This window comes from Limanda limanda, chromosome 3, assembly GCF_963576545.1.
Source record: "Limanda limanda chromosome 3, fLimLim1.1, whole genome shotgun sequence".
NCBI classification, from domain to species: domain Eukaryota; kingdom Metazoa; phylum Chordata; class Actinopteri; order Pleuronectiformes; family Pleuronectidae; genus Limanda; species Limanda limanda.
In genome coordinates, this window is record NC_083638.1 from 7,508,828 (window position 1) to 7,532,396 (window position 23,569).

At 40.5% G+C, this 23,569-nt stretch overlaps 2 protein-coding genes across 2 annotated transcripts; both read left to right on the forward strand.

Annotated features, from left to right (window-relative positions):
- Window positions 1-6,338: 6,338 nt before the first annotated feature.
- On the forward strand, window positions 6,339-8,283 carry LOC132998851 (N-acetyllactosaminide alpha-1,3-galactosyltransferase-like). The gene is made up of 3 exons (XM_061068598.1): window positions 6,339-6,487; window positions 7,254-7,424; window positions 7,596-8,283. The coding sequence occupies exons 1-3, from the start codon at window positions 6,339-6,341 to the stop codon at window positions 8,281-8,283; spliced, it is 1,008 nt and encodes a 335-aa protein (XP_060924581.1).
- An 8,979-nt stretch (window positions 8,284-17,262) lies between these two features.
- LOC132998852 (N-acetyllactosaminide alpha-1,3-galactosyltransferase-like) lies at window positions 17,263-20,078 on the forward strand. Its single transcript, XM_061068599.1, has 3 exons — window positions 17,263-17,375; window positions 19,049-19,219; window positions 19,391-20,078. The coding sequence occupies exons 1-3, from the start codon at window positions 17,263-17,265 to the stop codon at window positions 20,076-20,078; spliced, it is 972 nt and encodes a 323-aa protein (XP_060924582.1).
- The last annotated feature ends 3,491 nt before the right edge of the window (window positions 20,079-23,569 follow it).

The following is a 23,569-nucleotide window of genomic DNA, read 5'->3' on the forward strand; positions in this document are numbered from 1 at the left end:
CTTGGAAAGTTTCCCAGCGATGAGGTAACTCTTTGCAAAGATATTCCTTTTTTGAAGCGATTCTTTATAAAGCTCTTGATCTTACTTGCTGCCTCCAGAGAAGGTAAGTTGTGAGTTGGTGCATTAGACGTTAAATTGAATTGAAGTGAACTGAAATTTAATTGCTACTTGCCAGACGCAGGCCCGACCCCTCCACCGAGTTCGGAGGTAATTGATTTGTTCCTTTTTATGCGTAAACGTGCAAAACAACTGAAAACACAACCGTGTCGGTGGAGGTAATTAGTGCCCTTAGCTTTGATATATTTTAAAGTAGAATATCACTCAGTCGACAGCATTCATCCGCCAAGGCCTAACACACTCCCTTTACTTCAATCACTAAATTGCACACATTCATAGATATCAGTTCCCTAAATGGGCCTGATTATAAGTTTCGTTGTAATCAGTCCATTAGCTTTTCCGTGATCCTGCTCGCTAACAGAGAAACAAAAAGACGCACCATGGTGAAAACACAACCTCTTGGTTCTTCACAGGGCGTGGCACTTTACTTTTCCTTGTTGTTATTCTGTTTATCGCTGTGCTCTTGCTTTTATCGTACACACTTTACAGTATTCACCTTTTAATATGTCGTCACTGTGCTTCATGTTCATGCTGAATGTCTGTTTAACACACATTTCACTTGTAAGGCTGTAAAGATATGACGTGAAATATTTTGTAACTATATATTATACAAATTCAACTTGTTCTTTTCCTGCTTTTCTATCGTTGCAGGCGGCACCGTGATACTGTGAGGAAATGGGGGCTCGGCCTCTGTTTTGTGATGTTGGTGCTCAGCTTCCCCTTTTTATACAACAGGTGAAAAAACTTCACGCTCTTCCTGAACAGCTGCAGAACTTTCTGTGTGAGATGATGTCATTTCATTGCCAGAATCACCTCAATTTACTTCACTGTCTTGATGACGGTGGCTTTTTTTTTACAGATCTTTTAGATTTGTTTTCATTGAAGAAAATACGCCGGTGCCCAGAGAGAAAGAAGAGAGGAGGAACATAGATGCCGACCTTAACTTTGGGTAAGAGATCTGACACTTGCACTGTAAACAATTGTCATGTATATTAACAGTTAACTGCTGGCAGCAGGGTTGCCTGCAGTTTACTGTTATTTTACAGTACTCACACTGTAATCAACTTTACAGTGTGTTACAGTAAAAAACTAAATCAACTGAACAGTGCATTGCTGTATTTTCTTAAATTCACATTAAACTGCGGGTAGCAGCGTTGACAGGGATTTATCGTTTTCTTACTGTAACCATAATATACAGTTTAGTGCTGTCCACATACTAAAACACACTATAGTACTGTGTTATCTTATATTGACAGTATACGATTAGCATCAGTCTGTACATTATTATTAGGACCTGAGCACCGAACAGAGAGTGAGACAGTGAGGCCCTATTGTAGGCAAATTCATTGGCTTTTTCAGGGCTTTGACATGCTCACATTCTTACCAACATTTGCAGAAAATTTGAAAGTGGTGAAAATGTACGTATTCTGGAGTAATTTTCAATGGGCGTGGCAAAATGGCTCAACGGTGCCCCCCCGAGCCCCCTGAACGCGTTCACATTGACTGATCTTGACAAAAATCGATACACAGGAGTATCATGACCAGACAAACAAAAAGTCTAGATGTGCAATTTGAAAAACACAAAAGGAATCCCTTCATTCTCATATTACATTACATTTCATCTAGCTGACGCTTTTATCCAAAGCGACTTACAATAAGTGCATTCAACCCCTAGGGTACAAACCCAGAACAACAAGAATCAAGAAAGTACAATTTCTTCAAAAATAAAGCATAACTACAAAGTGCTATAAGTGAGTGCCATTTATAGTGAGTGCTGGGGTGTAACGTTTGACCATGTGCTGGATGTAGACTGGACCTGATCTGTTCACAGCACGGTACGCAAATACCAATGTTTTGAAACGGATGCGGGCAGCCAATGGTAACCAGTGAAGGGAGCAGAGGAGCGGAGGAGTGCGAGTGAATTTAGGTTGGTTAAAAACCAGTCTAGCTGCTTCATTCTGAATGAGCTGCCAAGGTCTGATGGCACTAGCAGGTAGACCTGCCAGGAGGGAGTTAGAGTAGTATGGGCGTGACCATATGAAATGTCCTCAATGTCTTCACTGTTCAAAACGTTAAAGACATTTCCTTGAGCAACAGTCAACAGACAGAACATTGATATGCTGTTTCCTTTTCTTTTTTGTCATAAAATGAAAAATAGGCCATGCCACACAGATTACGAAAAGGATGTTTATTTTTTACTTTTCTATGAGCGCAGTTAAACAGAAAAGTGATATATATTAACAGCAGTGGATCTGTACGGTTGATAATTCTCACGCTAAGATGAATTTAGAAATCAATGAAATTAGAAAGAACATCCTTTAAAATGAATGTCATTGTTCAGAATAGCACATCAAAATAGCGAACCAAGGTTTTGGTAAGGAGGAGTTTAATTTATAGGAATTGACTGTCATCCATTCTGCTATTGCATTAAATTACATTGTAACCCTATTACTCGTGCAGAGTGTGAAGAATACAAGTTCAATAAAATGCAGCAACCAAAACATTCTATAGAAAAGAGGAGACTTACAAAAAACATGATCACTTGATTTACCCAACATTTATTTATAGACGGCGACTCCAATTGAAATACTTGCTGTTTTTGTTGATAGAAACAAAGTTGTCCATTACAGTTTCAAAATGTCAGCTATGCACAACAGAACATGACAGTTATCAGTTTGTTCATTAAATGTGATAAAACCAATAAACCTTGTAAAACACTTGGAGAAATTATGCATCCTGACAATGCCAACAACATTAATCCCACAAATTTAATCTATAACAAATGATAATTAAATACTATATGAAAGATTACTTTTTTAAAAATGTTAAATGGTAAACCCCTGGTTAAATAAGAGTGACTCTATCAGACAAGTCTCTTTAAAACTATTAATTTAACAACAAAATGGCAGGATACGTTGTCCTCTAATCACTGTCATTAGAACAGTATTGTGTGTGAAGCACAGACGGAGGGAGCTCTGCAACTTGATTGCATGGAAGATCCACAAGTTACATTCATGAAGTAAAAACATCCAATAACTGATCCAAATTTCTAACAGAGTGAAATAAAGTGAAGGATATCGGGTCAGCTCAGATACTCCATAATATACAGAGTAACCTTTAAAAGCTTAAGTGATCAAATCCTACAATGGCATACCTACAATGAAAACAATAAAATGATCAATTAAGAATGAAACAATCTGTAATTATTACTTATCGTAGCGGGGCACCACCCTGGTTACAGGGACCAACAAGTCAATCTATAAATAACAGTCTCAGTTGATAAATGTTAAATGAATAATCTCAATATTTAACATGAATGATTATATGATAAACAATGAAAGGATTTATGTTAATGCGCAGGCTATCATAACCCAGCTGCATTCACATACATATGCACAAATAATCACAGAATAACGATACTTTAATTACAAAAGGATTTATTAAAAAGGAAAATAAAGTTAATGTTATTCAATGATTCATCATTTTAACAAACTCCAATATTTCAAAGATAACAACGGCACTTATCACAATTTAGAACACATGTAAACATGTAAAACCTATGGTCTATCTTTGTGTGTATGTGTGTCTGTGTCTGTGTGTGTGTGTGTGTGTGAGAGAGAGAGAAAGGGGAAGTGGCAATGACGTATGACGCAGTCACGTGGTGATGTAGTCTGGTCGCATCCAAGATGGCGGTACCTTCACGTTATTCAAAACAGAGGCCTATGTTAATGACAACGTGAGGCCGAAGCCAAAATGGCGGTGGGCCACGTGAGTTACACAAAGGAATCGTCAGACAAAGGTGTTTCTTTATCTCTGCTTTCTTTTGGCGCCAAATGGCGGCGAGCTGCGTTCAGGCTCTCCAAGTATAGATTTAGCTATGTGATGTGAAATGTGTGACTGCCAGTGTTGCCACAGTTACTTTGAAAAAGTAACTTAGTTCCTTTACAGATTACTTTATTTTAAAAGTAACTAAGTTACTTTATTAGTTACATTCAGCAGCTGCCGACAACACCCCCGCGGCCTCAACATAAAAATGACAACCGGTTTTGCCAACACTCACTTTATTAGAAGTGCATTTTTAAAAGTAATGTACAGAACAACAATGTATCTCCTGACATTTTAAGTTGAACTTAAAAACTATTTCCTGAAAAAAAACATTTTTTTCTAAAATAAAGACAGTCTTTCTTGACCTGACATATTTAACACTGTAATGGCAAAACTGACTATTTATGATCTACATTGTTTATAAATGTAGCTATTAAATTCTTTTCAACATGTTTTATGAACATTGTACCGGTTGTTCACAGCATTAGAGAAGCAATGAGTGGTTTTACAAAACAAAACAAGTGTATAACACCTAGGGTTGCAAAATTCCGGGAATTTTCAAAGTTGGAAACTTTCCATGGGAATTAACGGGAATATACGGAAATTAATGGGAATTAACTGGAAATGTTGTGGGTAATTTATACTTACTGTATTTACCTTGTTATATACAGAGAAATATGAACATTTTGTTTCGTCATAGGCTGATTTGAGCCCTGAGGAAACTTTGGGAACTTGACTATACGCTTCTGCATCGTTGTGTCATTCTTAACATAGATCTTTGTACAGTATTTGCAAATGTACACAGCCTTTCCTTCTACATTGGATGGGGTGAAATGTCTCCACACATGAGATAGTGCACGTGGCATTGTTCTGTAGAATAAGATGAGAAAAAAGTATGTTAAAAAACACTAATGCAATGCCAGAGATATAAATAGTTAGCCAAACAATTGGAATCGTCTGTAAAAATATTTTATAATTTGATGTCTAAATGAATGGAAATAGGCTAGATGAACAGATGAACAATCCTCAATCAACATGCTAATATATTTTCATCGAAACTTACCTGACTATAGTCCTGCACACTACAGCAGGCCTCAATAGCCTGCTGTAGTATGCAGGATGCTGGGAATTATCTGTGCATGTGATGGAAGAATGCACAGTGGAGGGTTGAAATTCAACGTGCAGCGTGTGCTGCATTCCATACATCTTTAAAATAGAGTTTTGAATAATGTTTTTATATCTCAGCGCTTAATTTGTGTATTTTTTCTTTTTTTTTCAAAATTCCCGAGCTCAACTTCCCATGGAAAGTTTCTGGAAAGTTTCCGGAAATTTACCGGAAACTTTCTGCCCCTTTGCAACCCTAATAACACCACATGTAGGCTGATATCATGTCTACATTTGTAACTTTGGCCTAATCTTATGTAGTAATCGTATGTTATGAAGTGGAGTGGGGCGAGTGGTCCGCACCAGTTCTCAGTCAGCTGCTAGGCGCCAGCCGAGGCGCACCGCCGGAATGCCCCCCCCCCCCGCGAAGGGAAGGTTCCCCCAGCGGGTGCCGTAGCTGAGGTGATCCGCGAGAAGGGCCCGAGTCGCCACCGCGGACCGCTGTACCCGGTTACCTCCAACCGGTCCCCGCCTTCTGCACCGGCGACGGACACCACCCGCGGTCCAAGAGAAAGAAAGCCCCCGCACCAGCGACGCCGTGAGGCACCGCGGACGAGGACCCCCCCCCAAAAAAACGATTTCTCCCCCAGCCGCGGCACATGCCCAGCGTGCCAGAAATCAAATATACATTTTACTATTAATGACAAAATAGTAATGCACAGTGACTTGGACAAGTAACTTTAATCTGATTACTGGTTTGGAAATAGTAACGCGTTAGATTACTCTTTACTGAAAAAAGTGGTCAGATTAGAGTTACGCGTTACTAAGTAACGCGTTACCGGCATCACTGGTGACTGCAGATCAGAACGTGTGTGTAAGCAGGTTTAGGAGAAGAGAGAGAGAGAGAGAGAGAGAGAAAGAACATGCAAGAAAAGAACAGTGAAGCTCTTAAAAACACGCCGGAGGTAAGTTCACAGTGATTTCACCACTTGGGGCCCAAATAAGCGTTGTGCATCGATATTTTGATCGGTAAAATCTATGCAAACTTAAATGGACGTTAGCAGTGCGGCCAGAGGCGCTTCTAAACGCTAAGGCACTTTAACACAATGAACACGGCCGTAAAACCGGAAGTGCCGGCTCGTCACAGCTAAACGAGAGAGACACGGAGGTCTCCAACAAACATATACACTCAAAAACAGCTAACACGCTAAGTATTAAAACTAGTCTCTGCCCAGACAATATAGCCTCTTACTGTGACCGTGGTTTCGTAGGATGCGTGCGCGTTGGCGCGAATGTCCCGGAAGTCCAGTGAAAGTATCGTGGCCCTTAAGCTCTGTGTCGCTGGTTCGTCTGAGGCAGCGGGCGTCGTGCTGGGCCAAATAGGAGCGGATTCTCTCGTGCTCCTTGATGGGATGATGCTTCGTCCTTCTTCTGCAGAGATGTGCGGCTGCTTGGGGCCGCTTGTAGATCGTGTGGAAAGAAAAGTCTTTGTGGAACTCGGCCCGCGAGTGAATTTCCTGTGCTAATCTTTTCAAGTTAAAATAACAAAAAGGTCCTATCAAAATAAAACTTTGACTGAAGATAAAAGAACGAAAATAAAATTAAAAGAATTAAAACAAATGTTTGTGGTTGCCCCCTTTAGCAGCTGTAACATTTGGAAAGACCCGCAGGTCTTGGTCGAAGTCTTTTAGCAGGGAAATGGCAGCGATTTCTTTGATTTCAGCAGTTTTAAGCTACCTGAAAAGTTCCAGCCTCCTCAAGGTGGGGCTATGGGGTTCAGCCAATGGAATGTCAGAGTTCAACTCTCAGGGAGCGGTTAGAAACACAGTGGGGGTCCCTGAAGGAGCCCAGGAAATGCTTCCCCCACTAGGAGAGGCTCCACGTTGTCTGAGGAAGGTGTGGATTAAGAGTGAAAACCAGTAGAACTGTTTTTTTGGAATGTATTGTAGGAGAAAAAGTTTATAAGCCATTGTGTGGTAGTCAATACACTGGGATCTCCCCCAACACTGTTGTACTCAAATTCAGACCTAACACGTCAGGTTCACGTCTACATACTGTCAGAGTTGCAGAACATGACTAATTCAGATTGTGATCGAGCGTTAATCACTCTTATCCCGCTGCCAAAATTATAGTGCAGGTTTGCTCAAGGAACAGCAGAATGACATCTCCGAGCATTGTTTGTCTTTTTTGTATTTCCTGAGAACCAGGTACAGAACAGATTTCATCTTGTCTATTTCCAGGGCCAGACAGACGGTTAAAACAATCACATCCTGGAATTCCCCGATCATGTGGAACGGGACATTTGACGGGAAGGCTTATGATGAGCTGCATATTCAACTCCGGTCATCCGTGGCTCTCACTGTGTTTGCTGTGGGCAGGTTTGTTGACCCTGTGAATATTGTGACTGCTGAGATGCGGTCATTTTCATTTGTCATACTTTTTCCAAATGTGGTGACGATTTAGAAACGCTACCTGACTCCAACTGAACAAAGTGCAAAGGATCAGTTGGACTATGGCACAGTCAATTTCTGTTTTGCTGTCTATCTCAGGTACCTGGATGCCTACTGCAAGGATTTCCTGACCTCAGCAGAACAACACTTTATGTCGGGGTTACCAGTGACGTACTACGTGTTTACAGATTCACCTGAGAAGGTACCGCAAATTGAGCTCGGCCCCCAGCGAAGCCTCAAGGTTATCAAGGTGAAAATGTACACCAGATGGCAGGACATCTCTATGATGCGCATGAGTATGATATCGGATCTCATAGAATCGGAGATTGCTTCCAGCTTCAGATACATCTTCTGCTTCGATGTGGATCAAGTGTTTGAAGCGAGGTTCGGCTCAGAGGCTCTGGGGGATTCTGTGGCTTTGCTCCACGCGCATTACTACAAACTTCCAAAGGACAGGTTCACCTATGACAGAAACAAGAAATCCACAGCCTTCATGGAAACTGGAGATTTCTACTACCATGCTGCCATCTTTGGAGGATTGTGTGCAAACGTGAAGAATCTGACAGACGCCTGCTACCTGAGCATCATGGAGGACAAAATAAATGAAGTGGAGGCTCTGTGGCACGATGAGAGTCACCTCAACAAGTACTTCTGGCTGAACAAGCCAAGCAAGCTGCTCCCTCCCGAGTATTGCTGGAACTATAGTATTGGTGACAGGAGCGACATAAACATCGTCCGCCTGAGATGGGCACCAAAACATTACGATACACTTCGCGCTAATGTCTGAATAGCTTTGAAAAGATGGAGACAATTTTTTTGTGAGGCAACGCTGACTTTGACCAATAAATTCTAATTGGGTCGTCCAAGCTGAGATAGATCAGAACAATATGTATAGATATAAGATCCATGATACTCGTAGGAATGTGGAAAACACGTAAGGGAAATGATGCATGTCCGAATAAATTATTTAAGACACTTGCACATTAGCTGCAGGCAAAGAATCGTCAAACCAACCTTGGTAATTAAACAGAGCTTGAGATTTAAAAAACGACTTGATAAAACTAGAACTAGGCCCAACTAAAGATGCTTTTCCATCAAGACCCATGAATTATTCACTAAAAAGCTAAATAAATAAATATATATATATATATATATATATATATATATAATTATACTATAAGATGAAAGTTCCTGTATCTGTTTTAATGAGTTTCCTCCCACCAAATTATGTGGAAATCTATTCTGTTGTTTTTTCTGCAAAATCCCCCAATAAGTTTGTTAGTGAAACATCTTTCTGGACGTTGTGATTTCAAGGTCAAACCCGTTTGCTAAAAAGACGCCGGTTTACCTGTGGACTACGAATTGAGACAGAACCCCCCTCCTCCCTCTATCCAGAACATAAACCCATTCCGGTGTAACAGGCCAATTTAACCCCCGCCCAGATTAAACCTTTGTATACTTTGGCCCAGGCATAAACTGTCCTAGGCAAAACTATACCCATGGGTGTAAAATAGCCTAGGCCAGACTACACCCCTCCAGGCAGGGCCGGTCCTTCCTATAGGCGACAAAGACGGTTGCCTAGAGCGCCACATAGAGGGGGGCGCCAAAAACTGCGCCGAGCAAAAATAAAATATATATCTTTTTTATTTTCTTTTTGCTGGGCAGAGTTTTTTGCATCCCTTTTTCTCCAACCAATATTTTGATATTAAAAAATATTTAACAAAAGGGGAAAATTTGGCAAAAATCTAAAGAGGTAGGGGTGTTGTCAGAACATGCTAGCGCACTCCTCCACTCCCTGAGATGCCCAGACATGCAAAAGACGTCCTAACAAACATTAGATCCTGGCTGAAGTTCAAGCACTCTCTACTCTGGTACTGGAAGAAAATAATAGATATCTGGACACTCTTATTATAACTTGACAGAAATAAAACACAACGCACTGCAAGAACGGGAGACAAGCATGATCATTTTGATGTTATCAGTGTTTAATTTTGAAAATGTATATTGTAGCGAGGACTTGTTAGTCTTAGAAGTTGAAGTTTCAGGATGTTATGACTTTTACTATATTATCTTACAATTGCATTATGTTTTGGGAATGTGCTTTTATTTTAATGTGTTTTCTTTTCTTGGAAAGCCAAGAAACTCAGCCTCCCAGGGGTAAACAGGTTTCATTCTTCTCCCAGAATGCCCAGAGGTGTGAAAAAAGCCACCAGGGTCAACTCCAATTGGTCACTCTGGCCCATGACCTATGAGGTCACCGGGCCTATATAAGGGGACTTCTGCCCCTCTTCTATCTCTTTTTTCGACAACTCTCCAAGGACAGCAGTCGGCCAGCCCTCTTCTCCTGCATTCGCCGAGGGGGGTCCTGGCTGCTCCAGCAAATCTTCTCTTCCCACCCAACAACCGGAGGTCAGAGGTGCAGTTTCCAACTCATCTCTTCAAGGAAACCTCCACGCATCTCAAGCTTTTTCCAAACTCCTAGCAGCGACTCAATGTCCTGCAGGTAGGAACTAAGATTCAATAAGCAACTGAAGTGCACAGCTCAACAGCACCGCGAGGACTTCAACCTTCCGACCGAACCGGAGACGTCACAGGACTGCAACTGCACAGCAACTTTCTCCCTTTCTAAAGACTGGTAACATACTGGGCTTAATAATTATACTGAGCTAAGCAAGACTGTTTATTTGATTCTGTGTGGTGTTTATAAGTTTGATATATGTGTGATATTGTGGTTAAAAGTTAAATGAAAGTAGGGTTAGTTTGTAATGCTCTTCACAAGCTTCCTTTGTAGGTCTCTCTGACTCATTACCTGCTTAACATCAACACAGACGCATATCTCTACCTACTTATCTACTCCCCCACTCCAGAAGAGGGGGGGGGGGGGCTACCATCTTAGGAGCCCACAGGAAGGTGTTACTTTCTTGGTCAACAACCATTTTGAAAGCACCCTTATTTACATACACACACACAAATCTTTGTTTTAGTTCGTACTCTGTTAGTAATTTATGTTTTATACTTTATTATATTCATAATAAATGTTTTTCTTTCACAAGTGTTCTTTCATTAATGTTGCATAAGGGAATTTTTCCAACCTCTACACTGTCAAGAACTCCATAAACCTTCACTGTTCATTATATAATCTGTAATAGTAAATATTAAGATTTCTAAGTGATCTAGATCTAAATGAGACTGATCTTAAACAATAAATTGGCTATCTTTTCCCTTCTTTGAAGGGTGGTGCCCCAAGAGAACTTTAACAAACTAAAGTTATGATTAAACATTTTAAATATTAATGTTTTATAGGTATCACTCCTAACCATAATTGCACAACAACTGTAATGTCTTATTATAAATATGACATTGTATTGATTCAACATGTAGTACGTGAAATTTCTCTAGTGAATTCCTTATTTAAAAATGTTAATGCTAATCTCACGGTGTCCTGTCATTATTCTGTCTTTGTCAAAGTGTGAACACACACACACAGACACACATAAAGCTTATCATTAGAGCTGGAACAGGTTTTGGAGGACACATAATTCCTCCTCTTCATCACGTCTCTGAAAAGAGGCAGGGCCATTCCGTGGTGAAGGAAATGATTCCCTCCCCTCAGTGAGAGGAACCACACCCTCTCTGCAGGTAGCAGACACACCTGCTGAATTAGTGGCAGTGGTCGGGGAAACAGTGATAATGTCCTGGACTCTTACACGGCGGCTTTTGCCATTTGGATCGTGACACCAGAGGAAAATCCAAACTCCGCTTGCTGACCAGCGTTGCTTGTTCATCTTCACCAAATCTACGCCAGTGAAAACAATCTGCACAAAGGTAGGTAAACAGGTCTCAGAGTTTGCTGATGGAACTCGACAACCTGAAACCCTGAATTGGCAGAAACTCAGTTTTATACAAATATTTCTTTGTCTTCCACTTTTTATTGTGACTGATACGAGATGTGTTAACTTCTTCTTCTAAATCCTCTTCAGTTCTTCTTTTTGAGTCAGTGGCTACAAGTCAGATTAATCATTACGTTTGAAACTTCTTCACATTAGTTATGTAGTTTTAAGTTTTTTGCAAATATAATAAAAGATCCTCAAACTTGTACAAGCCACTGTTAGATTTGAAAAGCGTAGATAAATAAAACGTATTAATCTTTATTATTATTATTCCTACAGGAATCCACTGCTCTGAGTAAGATGCTGTTTGTTGGTTGACTTGAACATGTTTTCATTTGTTAATAGTTAAAATGCTGTTATTCCCTCAAAGGTGCAGTTTTACCACCATCACCAGAAGCCATTATCGTGGTTGAGCTTGTTTCTTGGAAAGTTTCCCAGCGATGAGGTAACTCTTTGCAAAGATATTCCTTTTTTGAAGCGATTCTTTATAAAGCTCTTGATCTTACTTGCTGCCTCCAGAGAAGGTAAGTTGTGAGTTGGTGCATTAGACGTTAAATTGAATTGAAGTGAACTGAAATTTAATTGCTACTTGCCAGACGCAGGCCCGACCCCTCCACCGAGTTCGGAGGTAATTGATTTGTTCCTTTTTATGCGTAAACGTGCAAAACAACTGAAAACACAACCGTGTCGGTGGAGGTAATTAGTGCCCTTAGCTTTGATATATTTTAAAGTAGAATATCACTCAGTCGACAGCATTCATCCGCCAAGGCCTAACACACTCCCTTTACTTCAATCACTAAATTGCACACATTCATAGATATCAGTTCCCTAAATGGGCCTGATTATAAGTTTCGTTGTAATCAGTCCATTAGCTTTTCCGTGATCCTGCTCGCTAACAGAGAAACAAAAAGACGCACCATGGTGAAAACACAACCTCTTGGTTCTTCACAGGGCGTGGCACTTTACTTTTCCTTGTTGTTATTCTGTTTATCGCTGTGCTCTTGCTTTTATCGTACAAACTTTACAGTATTCACCTTTTAATATGTCGTCACTGTGCTTCATGTTCATGCTGAATGTCTGTTTAACACACATTTCACTTGTAAGGCTGTAAAGATATGACGTGAAATATTTTGTAACTATATATTATACAAATTCAACTTGTTCTTTTCCTGCTTTTCTATCGTTGCAGGCGGCACCGTGATACCGTGAGGAAATGGGGGCTCGGCCTCTGTTTTGTGATGTTGGTGCTCAGCTTCCCCTTTTTATACAACAGGTGAAAAAACTTCACGCTCTTCCTGAACAGCTGCAGAACTTTCTGTGTGAGATGATGTCATTTCATTGCCAGAATCACCTCAATTTACTTCACTGTCTTGATGACGGTGGCTTTTTTTTTACAGATCTTTTAGATTTGTTTTCATTGAAGAAAATACGCCGGTGCCCAGAGAGAAAGAAGAGAGGAGGAACATAGATGCCGACCTTAACTTTGGGTAAGAGATCTGACACTTGCACTGTAAACAATTGTCATGTATATTAACAGTAAACTGCTGGCAGCAGGGTTGCCTGCAGTTTACTGTTATTTTACAGTACTCACACTGTAATCAACTTTACAGTGTGTTACAGTAAAAAACTAAATCAACTGAACAGTGCATTGCTGTATTTTCTTAAATTCACATTAAACTGCGGGTAGCAGCGTTGACAGGGATTTATCGTTTTCTTACTGTAACCATAATATACAGTTTAGTGCTGTCCACATACTAAAACACACTATAGTACTGTGTTATCTTATATTGACAGTATACGATTAGCATCAGTCTGTACATTATTATTAGGACCTGAGCACCCAACAGAGAGTGAGACAGTGAGGCCCTATTGTAGGCAAATTCATTGGCTTTTTCAGGGCTTTGACATGCTCACATTCTTACCAACATTTGCAGAAAATTTGAAAGTGGTGAAAATGTACGTATTCTGGAGTAATTTTCAATGGGCGTGGCAAAATGGCTCAACGGTGCCCCCCCGAGCCCCCTGAACGCGTTCACATTGACTGATCTTGACAAAAATCGATACACAGGAGTATCATGACCAGACAAACAAAAAGTCTAGATGTGCAATTTGAAAAACACAAAAGGAATCCCTTCATTCTCATATTACATTACATTTCATCTAGCTGACGCTTTTATCCAAAGCGACTTACAATAAGTGCATTCAACCCCTAGGGTACAAACCCAGAACAACAAGAATCAAGAAAGTACAATTTCTTCAAAAATAAAGCATAACTACAAAGTGCTATAAGTGAGTGCCATTTATAGTGAGTGCTGGGGTGTAACGTTTGACCATGTGCTGGATGTAGACTGGACCTGATCTGTTCACAGCACGGTACGCAAATACCAATGTTTTGAAACGGATGCGGGCAGCCAATGGTAACCAGTGAAGGGAGCAGAGGAGCGGAGGAGTGCGAGTGAATTTAGGTTGGTTAAAAACCAGTCTAGCTGCTTCATTCTGAATGAGCTGCCAAGGTCTGATGGCACTAGCAGGTAGACCTGCCAGGAGGGAGTTAGAGTAGTATGGGCGTGACCATATGAAATGTCCTCAATGTCTTCACTGTTCAAAACGTTAAAGACATTTCCTTGAGCAACAGTCAACAGACAGAACATTGATATGCTGTTTCCTTTTCTTTTTTGTCATAAAATGAAAAATAGGCCATGCCACACAGATTACGAAAAGGATGTTTATTTTTTACTTTTCTATGAGCGCAGTTAAACAGAAAAGTGATGTATATTAACAGCAGTGGATCTGTACGGTTGATAATTCTCACGCTAAGATGAATTTAGAAATCAATGAAATTAGAAAGAACATCCTTTAAAATGAATGTCATTGTTCAGAATAGCACATCAAAATAGCGAACCAAGGTTTTGGTAAGGAGGAGTTTAATTTATAGGAATTGACTGTCATCCATTCTGCTATTGCATTAAATTACATTGTAACCCTATTACTCGTGCAGAGTGTGAAGAATACAAGTTCAATAAAATGCAGCAACCAAAACATTCTATAGAAAAGAGGAGACTTACAAAAAACATGATCACTTGATTTACCCAACATTTATTTATAGACGGCGACTCCAATTGAAATACTTGCTGTTTTTGTTGATAGAAACAAAGTTGTCCATTACAGTTTCAAAATGTCAGCTATGCACAACAGAACATGACAGTTATCAGTTTGTTCATTAAATGTGATAAAACCAATAAACCTTGTAAAACACTTGGAGAAATTATGCATCCTGACAATGCCAACAACATTAATCCCACAAACTTAATCTATAACAAATGATAATTAAATACTATATGAAAGATTACTTTTTTAAAAATGTTAAATGGTAAACCCCTGGTTAAATAAGAGTGACTCTATCAGACAAGTCTCTTTAAAACTATTAATTTAACAACAAAATGGCAGGATACGTTGTCCTCTAATCACTGTCATTAGAACAGTATTGTGTGTGAAGCACAGACGGAGGGAGCTCTGCAACTTGATTGCATGGAAGATCCACAAGTTACATTCATGAAGTAAAAACATCCAATAACTGATCCAAATTTCTAACAGAGTGAAATAAAGTGAAGGATATCGGGTCAGCTCAGATACTCCATAATATACAGAGTAACCTTTAAAAGCTTAAGTGATCAAATCCTACAATGGCATACCTACAATGAAAACAATAAAATGATCAATTAAGAATGAAACAATCTGTAATTATTACTTATCGTAGCGGGGCACCACCCTGGTTACAGGGACCAACAAGTCAATCTATAAATAACAGTCTCAGTTGATAAATGTTAAATGAATAATCTCAATATTTAACATGAATGATTATATGATAAACAATGAAAGGATTTATGTTAATGCGCAGGCTATCATAACCCAGCTGCATTCACATACATATGCACAAATAATCACAGAATAACGATACTTTAATTACAAAAGGATTTATTAAAAAGGAAAATAAAGTTAATGTTATTCAATGATTCATCATTTTAACAAACTCCAATATTTCAAAGATAACAACGGCACTTATCACAATTTAGAACACATGTAAACATGTAAAACCTATGGTCTATCTTTGTGTGTATGTGTGTCTGTGTCTGTGTGTGTGTGTGTGTGTGAGAGAGAGAGAAAGGGGAAGTGGCAATGACGTATGACGCAGTCACGTGGTGATGTAGTCTGGTCGCATCCAAGATGGCGGTACCTTCACGTTATTCAAAACAGAGGCCTATGTTAATGACAACGTGAGGCCGAAGCCAAAATGGCGGTGGGCCACGTGAGTTACACAAAGGAATCGTCAGACAAAGGTGTTTCTTTATCTCTGCTTTCTTTTGGCGCCAAATGGCGGCGAGCTGCGTTCAGGCTCTCCAAGTATAGATTTAGCTATGTGATGTGAAATGTGTGACTGCCAGTGTTGCCACAGTTACTTTGAAAAAGTAACTTAGTTCCTTTACAGATTACTTTATTTTAAAAGTAACTAAGTTAGACTAAGTTACTTTATTAGTTACATTCAGCAGCTGCCGACAACACCCCCGCGGCCTCAACATAAAAATGACAACCGGTTTTGCCAACACTCACTTTATTAGAAGTGCATTTTTAAAAGTAATGTACAGAACAACAATGTATCTCCTGACATTTTAAGTTGAACTTAAAAACTATTTCCTGAAAAAAAACATTTTTTTCTAAAATAAAGACAGTCTTTCTTGACCTGACATATTTAACACTGTAATGGCAAAACTGACTATTTATGATCTACATTGTTTATAAATGTAGCTATTAAATTCTTTTCAACATGTTTTATGAACATTGTACCGGTTGTTCACAGCATTAGAGAAGCAATGAGTGGTTTTACAAAACAAAACAAGTGTATAACACCTAGGGTTGCAAAATTCCGGGAATTTTCAAAGTTGGAAACTTATATACGGAATATACGGAAATTAATGGGAATTAACTGGAAATGTTGTGGGTAATTTATACTTACTGTATTTACCTTGTTATATACAGAGAAATATGAACATTTTGTTTCGTCATAGGCTGATTTGAGCCCTGAGGAAACTTTGGGAACTTGACTATACGCTTCTGCATCGTTGTGTCATTCTTAACATAGATCTTTGTACAGTATTTGCAAATGTACACAGCCTTTCCTTCTACATTGGATGGGGTGAAATGTCTCCACACATGAGATAGTGCACGTGGCATTGTTCTGTAGAATAAGATGAGAAAAAAGTATGTTAAAAAACACTAATGCAATGCCAGAGATATAAATAGTTAGCCAAACAATTGGAATCGTCTGTAAAAATATTTTATAATTTGATGTCTAAATGAATGGAAATAGGCTAGATGAACAGATGAACAATCCTCAATCAACATGCTAATATATTTTCATCGAAACTTACCTGACTATAGTCCTGCACACTACAGCAGGCCTCAATAGCCTGCTGTAGTATGCAGGATGCTGGGAATTATCTGTGCATGTGATGGAAGAATGCACAGTGGAGGGTTGAAATTCAACGTGCAGCGTGTGCTGCATTCCATACATCTTTAAAATAGAGTTTTGAATAATGTTTTTATATCTCAGCGCTTAATTTGTGTATTTTTTCTTTTTTTTTCAAAATTCCCGAGCTCAACTTCCCATGGAAAGTTTCTGGAAAGTTTCCGGAAATTTACCGGAAACTTTCTGCCCCTTTGCAACCCTAATAACACCACATGTAAGCTGATATCATGTCTACATTTGTAACTTTGGCCTAATCTTATGTAGTAATCGTATGTTATGAAGTGGAGTGGGGCGAGTGGTCCGCACCAGTTCTCAGTCAGCTGCTAGGCGCCAGCCGAGGCGCACCGCCGGAATGCCCCCCCCCCGCGAAGGGAAGGTTCCCCCAGCGGGTGCCGTAGCTGAGGTGATCCGCGAGAAGGGCCCGAGTCGCCACCGCGGACCGCTGTACCCGGTTACCTCCAACCGGTCCCCGCCTTCTGCACCGGCGACGGACACCACCCGCGGTCCAAGAGAAAGAAAGCCCCCGCACCAGCGACGCCGTGAGGCACCGCGGACGAGGACCCCCCCCCAAAAAAACGATTTCTCCCCCAGCCGCGGCACATGCCCAGCGTGCCAGAAATCAAATATACATTTTACTATTAATGACAAAATAGTAATGCACAGTGACTTGGACAAGTAACTTTAATCTGATTACTGGTTTGGAAATAGTAACGCGTTAGATTACTCTTTACTGAAAAAAGTGGTCAGATTAGAGTTACGCGTTACTAAGTAACGCGTTACCGGCATCACTGGTGACTGCAGATCAGAACGTGTGTGTAAGCAGGTTTAGGAGAAGAGAGAGAGAGAGAAAGAACATGCAAGAAAAGAACAGTGAAGCTCTTAAAAACACGCCGGAGGTAAGTTCACAGTGATTTCACCACTTGGGGCCCAAATAAGCGTTGTGCATCGATATTTTGATCGGTAAAATCTATGCAAACTTAAATGGACGTTAGCAGTGCGGCCAGAGGCGCTTCTAAACGCTAAGGCACTTTAACACAATGAACACGGCCGTAAAACCGGAAGTGCCGGCTCGTCACAGCTAAACGAGAGAGACACGGAGGTCTCCAACAAACATATACACTCAAAAACAGCTAACACGCTAAGTATTAAAACTAGTCTCTGCCCAGACAATATAGCCTCTTACTGTGACCGTGGTTTCGTAGGATGCGTGCGCGTTGGCGCGAATGTCCCGGAAGTCCAGTGAAAGTATCGTGGCCCTTAAGCTCTGTGTCGCTGGTTCGTCTGAGGCAGCGGGCGTCGTGCTGGGCCAAATAGGAGCGGATTCTCTCGTGCTCCTTGATGGGATGATGCTTCGTCCTTCTTCTGCAGAGATGTGCGGCTGCTTGGGGCCGCTTGTAGATCGTGTGGAAAGAAAAGTCTTTGTGGAACTCGGCCCGCGAGTGAATTTCCTGTGCTAATCTTTTCAAGTTAAAATAACAAAAAGGTCCTATCAAAATAAAACTTTGACTGAAGATAAAAGAACGAAAATAAAATTAAAAGAATTAAAACAAATGTTTGTGGTTGCCCCCTTTAGCAGCTGTAACATTTGGAAAGACCCGCAGGTCTTGGTCGAAGTCTTTTAGCAGGGAAATGGCAGCGATTTCTTTGATTTCAGCAGTTTTAAGCTACCTGAAAAGTTCCAGCCTCCTCAAGGTGGGGCTATGGGGTTCAGCCAATGGAATGTCAGAGTTCAACTCTCAGGGAGCGGTTAGAAACACAGTGGGGGTCCCTGAAGGAGCCCAGGAAATGCTTCCCCCACTAGGAGAGGCTCCACGTTGTCTGAGGAAGGTGTGGATTAAGAGTGAAAACCAGTAGAACTGTTTTTTTGGAATGTATTGTAGGAGAAAAAGTTTATAAGCCATTGTGTGGTAGTCAATACACTGGGATCTCCCCCAACACTGTTGTACTCAAATTCAGACCTAACACGTCAGGTTCACGTCTACATACTGTCAGAGTTGCAGAACATGACTAATTCAGATTGTGATCGAGCGTTAATCACTCTTATCCCGCTGCCAAAATTATAGTGCAGGTTTGCTCAAGGAACAGCAGAATGACATCTCCGAGCATTGTTTGTCTTTTTTGTATTTCCTGAGAACCAGGTACAGAACAGATTTCATCTTGTCTATTTCCAGGGCCAGACAGACGGTTAAAACAATCACATCCTGGAATTCCCCGATCATGTGGAACGGGACATTTGACGGGAAGGCTTATGATGAGCTGCATATTCAACTCCGGTCGTCCGTGGCTCTCACTGTGTTTGCTGTGGGCAGGTTTGTTGACCCTGTGAATATTGTGACTGCTGAGATGCGGTCATTTTCATTTGTCATACTTTTTCCAAATGTGGTGACGATTTAGAAACGATACCTGACTCCAACTGAACAAAGTGCAAAGGATCAGTTGGACTATGGCACAGTCAATTTCTGTTTTGCTGTCTATCTCAGGTACCTGGATGCCTACTGCAAGGATTTCCTGACCTCAGCAGAACAACACTTTATGTCGGGGTTACCAGTGACGTACTACGTGTTTACAGATTTACCAGAGAAGGTACCGCAAATTGAGCTCGGCCCCCAGCGAAGCCTCAAGGTTATCAAGGTGAAAATGTACACCAGATGGCAGGACATCTCTATGATGCGCATGAGTATGATATCGGATCTCATAGAATCGGAGATTGCTTCCAGCTTCAGATACATCTTCTGCTTCGATGTGGATCAAGTGTTTGAAGCGAGGTTCGGCTCAGAGGCTCTGGGGGATTCTGTGGCTTTGCTCCACGCGCATTACTACAAACTTCCAAAGGACAGGTTCACCTATGACAGAAACAAGAAATCCACAGCCTTCATGGAAACTGGAGATTTCTACTACCATGCTGCCATCTTTGGAGGATTGTGTGCAAACGTGAAGAATCTGACAGACGCCTGCTACCTGAGCATCATGGAAGACAAAATAAATGAAGTGGAGGCTCTGTGGCACGATGAGAGTCACCTCAACAAGTACTTCTGGCTGAACAAGCCAAGCAAGCTGCTCCCCCCCGAGTATTGCTGGGACTATAGTATTGGTGACAGGAGCGACATAAACATCGTCCGCCTGAGATGGGCACCAAAACATTACGATACACTTCGCGCTAATGTCTGAATAGCTTTGAAAAGATGGAGACAATTTTTTTGTGAGGCAACGCTGACTTTGACCAATAAATTCTAATTGGGTCGTCCAAGCTGAGATAGATCAGAACAATATGTATAGATATAAGATCCATGATACTCGTAGGAATGTGGAAAACACGTAAGGGAAATGATGCATGTCCGAATAAATTATTTAAGACACTTGCACATTAGCTGCAGGCAAAGAATCGTCAAACCAACCTTGGTAATTAAACAGAGCTTGAGATTTAAAAAACGACTTGATAAAACTAGAACTAGGCCCAACTAAAGATGCTTTTCCATCAAGACCCATGAATTATTCACTAAAAAGCTAAATAAATAAATATATATATATATAATTATACTATAAGATGAAAGTTCCTGTATCTGTTTTAATGAGTTTCCTCCCACCAAATTATGTGGAAATCTATTCTGTTGTTTTTTCTGCAAAATCCCCCAATAAGTTTGTTAGTGAAACATCTTTCTGGACGTTGTGATTTCAAGGTCAAACCCGTTTGCTAAAAAGACGCCGGTTTACCTGTGGACTACGAATTGAGACAGAACCCCCCTCCTCCCTCTATCCAGAACATAAACCCATTCCGGTGTAACAGGCCAATTTAACCCCCGCCCAGATTAAACCTTTGTATACTTTGGCCCAGGCATAAACTGTCCTAGGCAAAACTATACCCATGGGTGTAAAATAGCCTAGGCCAGACTACACCCCTCCAGGCAGGGCCGGTCCTTCCTATAGGCGACAAAGACGGTTGCCTAGAGCGCCACATAGAGGGGGGCGCCAAAAACTGCGCCGAGCAAAAATAAAATATATATCTTTTTTATTTTCTTTTTGCTGGGCAGAGTTTTTTGCATCCCTTTTTCTCCAACCAATATTTTGATATTAAAAAATATTTAACAAAAGGGGAAAATTTGGCAAAAATCTAAAGAGGTAGGGGTGTTGTCAGAACATGCTAGCGCACTCCTCCACTCCCTGAGATGCCCAGACATGCAAAAGACGTCCTAACAAACATTAGATCCTGGCTGAAGTTCAAGCACTCTCTACTCTGGTACTGGAAGAAAATAATAGATATCTGGACACTCTTATTATAACTTGACAGAAATAAAACACAACGCACTGCAAGAACGGGAGACAAGCATGATCATTTTGATGTTATCAGTGTTTAATTTTGAAAATGTATATTGTAGCGAGGACTTGTTAGTCTTAGAAGTTGAAGTTTCAGGATGTTATGACTTTTACTATATTATCTTACAATTGCATTATGTTTTGGGAATGTGCTTTTATTTTAATGTGTTTTCTTTTCTTGGAAAGCCAAGAAACTCAGCCTCCCAGGGGTAAACAGGTTTCATTCTTCTCCCAGAATGCCCAGAGGTGTGAAAAAAGCCACCAGGGTCAACTCCAATTGGTCACTCTGGCCCATGACCTATGAGGTCACCGGGCCTATATAAGGGGACTTCTGCCCCTCTTCTATCTCTTTTTTCGACAACTCTCCAAGGACAGCAGTCGGCCAGCCCTCTTCTCCTGCATTCGCCGAGGGGGGTCCTGGCTGCTCCAGCAAATCTTCTCTTCCCACCCAACAACCGGAGGTCAGAGGTGCAGTTTCCAACTCATCTCTTCAAGGAAACCTCCACGCATCTCAAGCTTTTTCCAAACTCCTAGCAGCGACTCAATGTCCTGCAGGTAGGAACTAAGATTCAATAAGCAACTGAAGTGCACAGCTCAACAGCACCGCGAGGACTTCAACCATCCGACCAAACCGGAGACGTCACAGGACTGCAACTGCACAGCAACTTTCTCCCTTTCTAAAGACTGGTAACATACTGGGCTTAATAATTCTACTGAGCTAAGCAAGACTGTTTATTTGATTCTGTGTGGTGTTTATAAGTTTGATATATGTGTGATATTGTGGTTATAAGTTAAATGAAAGTAGGGTTAGTTTGTAATGCTCTTCACAAGCTTCCTTTGTAGGTCTCTCTGACTCATTATCTGCTTCACATCAACACAGACACCTCGCATATCTCTACCTACTTATCTACTCCCCCACTCCAGAAGAAGGGGGGGGGCTACCATCTTAGGAGCCCACAGGAAGGTGTTACTTTCTTGGTCAACCACCATTTTGAAAGCACCCTAATTTACATACACACACACACACATCTTTGTTTAAGTTCGTACTCTGTTAGTAATTTGTGTTTTATACTTTATTATATTCATAATAAATGTTTTGCTTTCACAAATGTTCTTTTATTAATGTTGCATAAGTGAATTTTGCCAACCTCTACACTGTCAAGAACTCCGTAAACCCTCACTGGTCATTACATAATCTGTAATAGTAAATATTGAGAGTGAACTAGATCTAAATGAGACTGATCTTAATCAATAAATTGGCTAACTTTTCCCTTCTGTGAAGGGTGGTGCCCGACAGAACTTTAACAAACTAAAGTTATGATTTAATGTTTATATTTTATTTTGATAACCAAATTTATTGAAGGCCTAAAGGCACACCATATTATGGCATCACTCCTAACCATTATTGCACAACAACTGTAATATCTAATTATAAATATGACATTGTATTGATTCAAAATGTAGTACGTGAAATTTCTTTTTATTTTGGACTTTTTTTTTTTAGGAGTGAATTCCTTATTTAAAAGTGTTAATGCTAATCTCATGGTGTCCTGTCATTATTCTGTCTTTGTCAAAGTGTGAACACACACACACACACATATAAAGCTTATCATTAGAGCTGGTTTAGGTTTGTTGTTTTTGAGGATACATATTTCCTCCTCATCGTCACGTCTCTGAAAAGAGGCAGGGCTGTTCCGTGGTGAAAAACCTGATTCCCTCCCCTCAGTGAGAGGAACCACGCCCTCTCTGCAGGTAGCAGACACACCTGCTGAATTAGTGGCAGTGGTCGGGGAAACAGTGATAACTTCCTTGACTCTTACACGGCGGCTTTTGCCATTTGGATCGTGACACCAGAGGAAAATCCAAACTCAGCTTGCTGACCGGCGTTGCTTGTTCATCTTCACCAAATCCACGCCGGTGAAAAAAACCTTTACACAGGAAGGTAAACATGTCTCAGAGTTTGCTGATGGAGCTCGACAACCTGAAACCCTGACTTGGCAGAAACTCAGTTTCATACAAACATTTCTTTGTCTTCAACTTTTAATTGTGACTAATACGGGATGTGTTAACTTCTTCTTCTAAATCCTCTTCAGTTCTTCTTTTTGAGTCAGTGGCTACAAGTCAGATTTATCATTACGTTTGAAACTTTTTCACATTATTAATGTAGTTTTAAGTTTTTTGCGAATATAATAAAAGATCCTCAAACTTGTCCAAGCCACTGTTACTTTTGTTTTCATGAAAAACATGCATTTCATTTGTTCAAAAAACACAGTGCGGAAAAAATATTTGAAAAGCGCTAGAAAAATACAACTTATTAATCTTTATTATTATTCCTACAGGAAGCCATT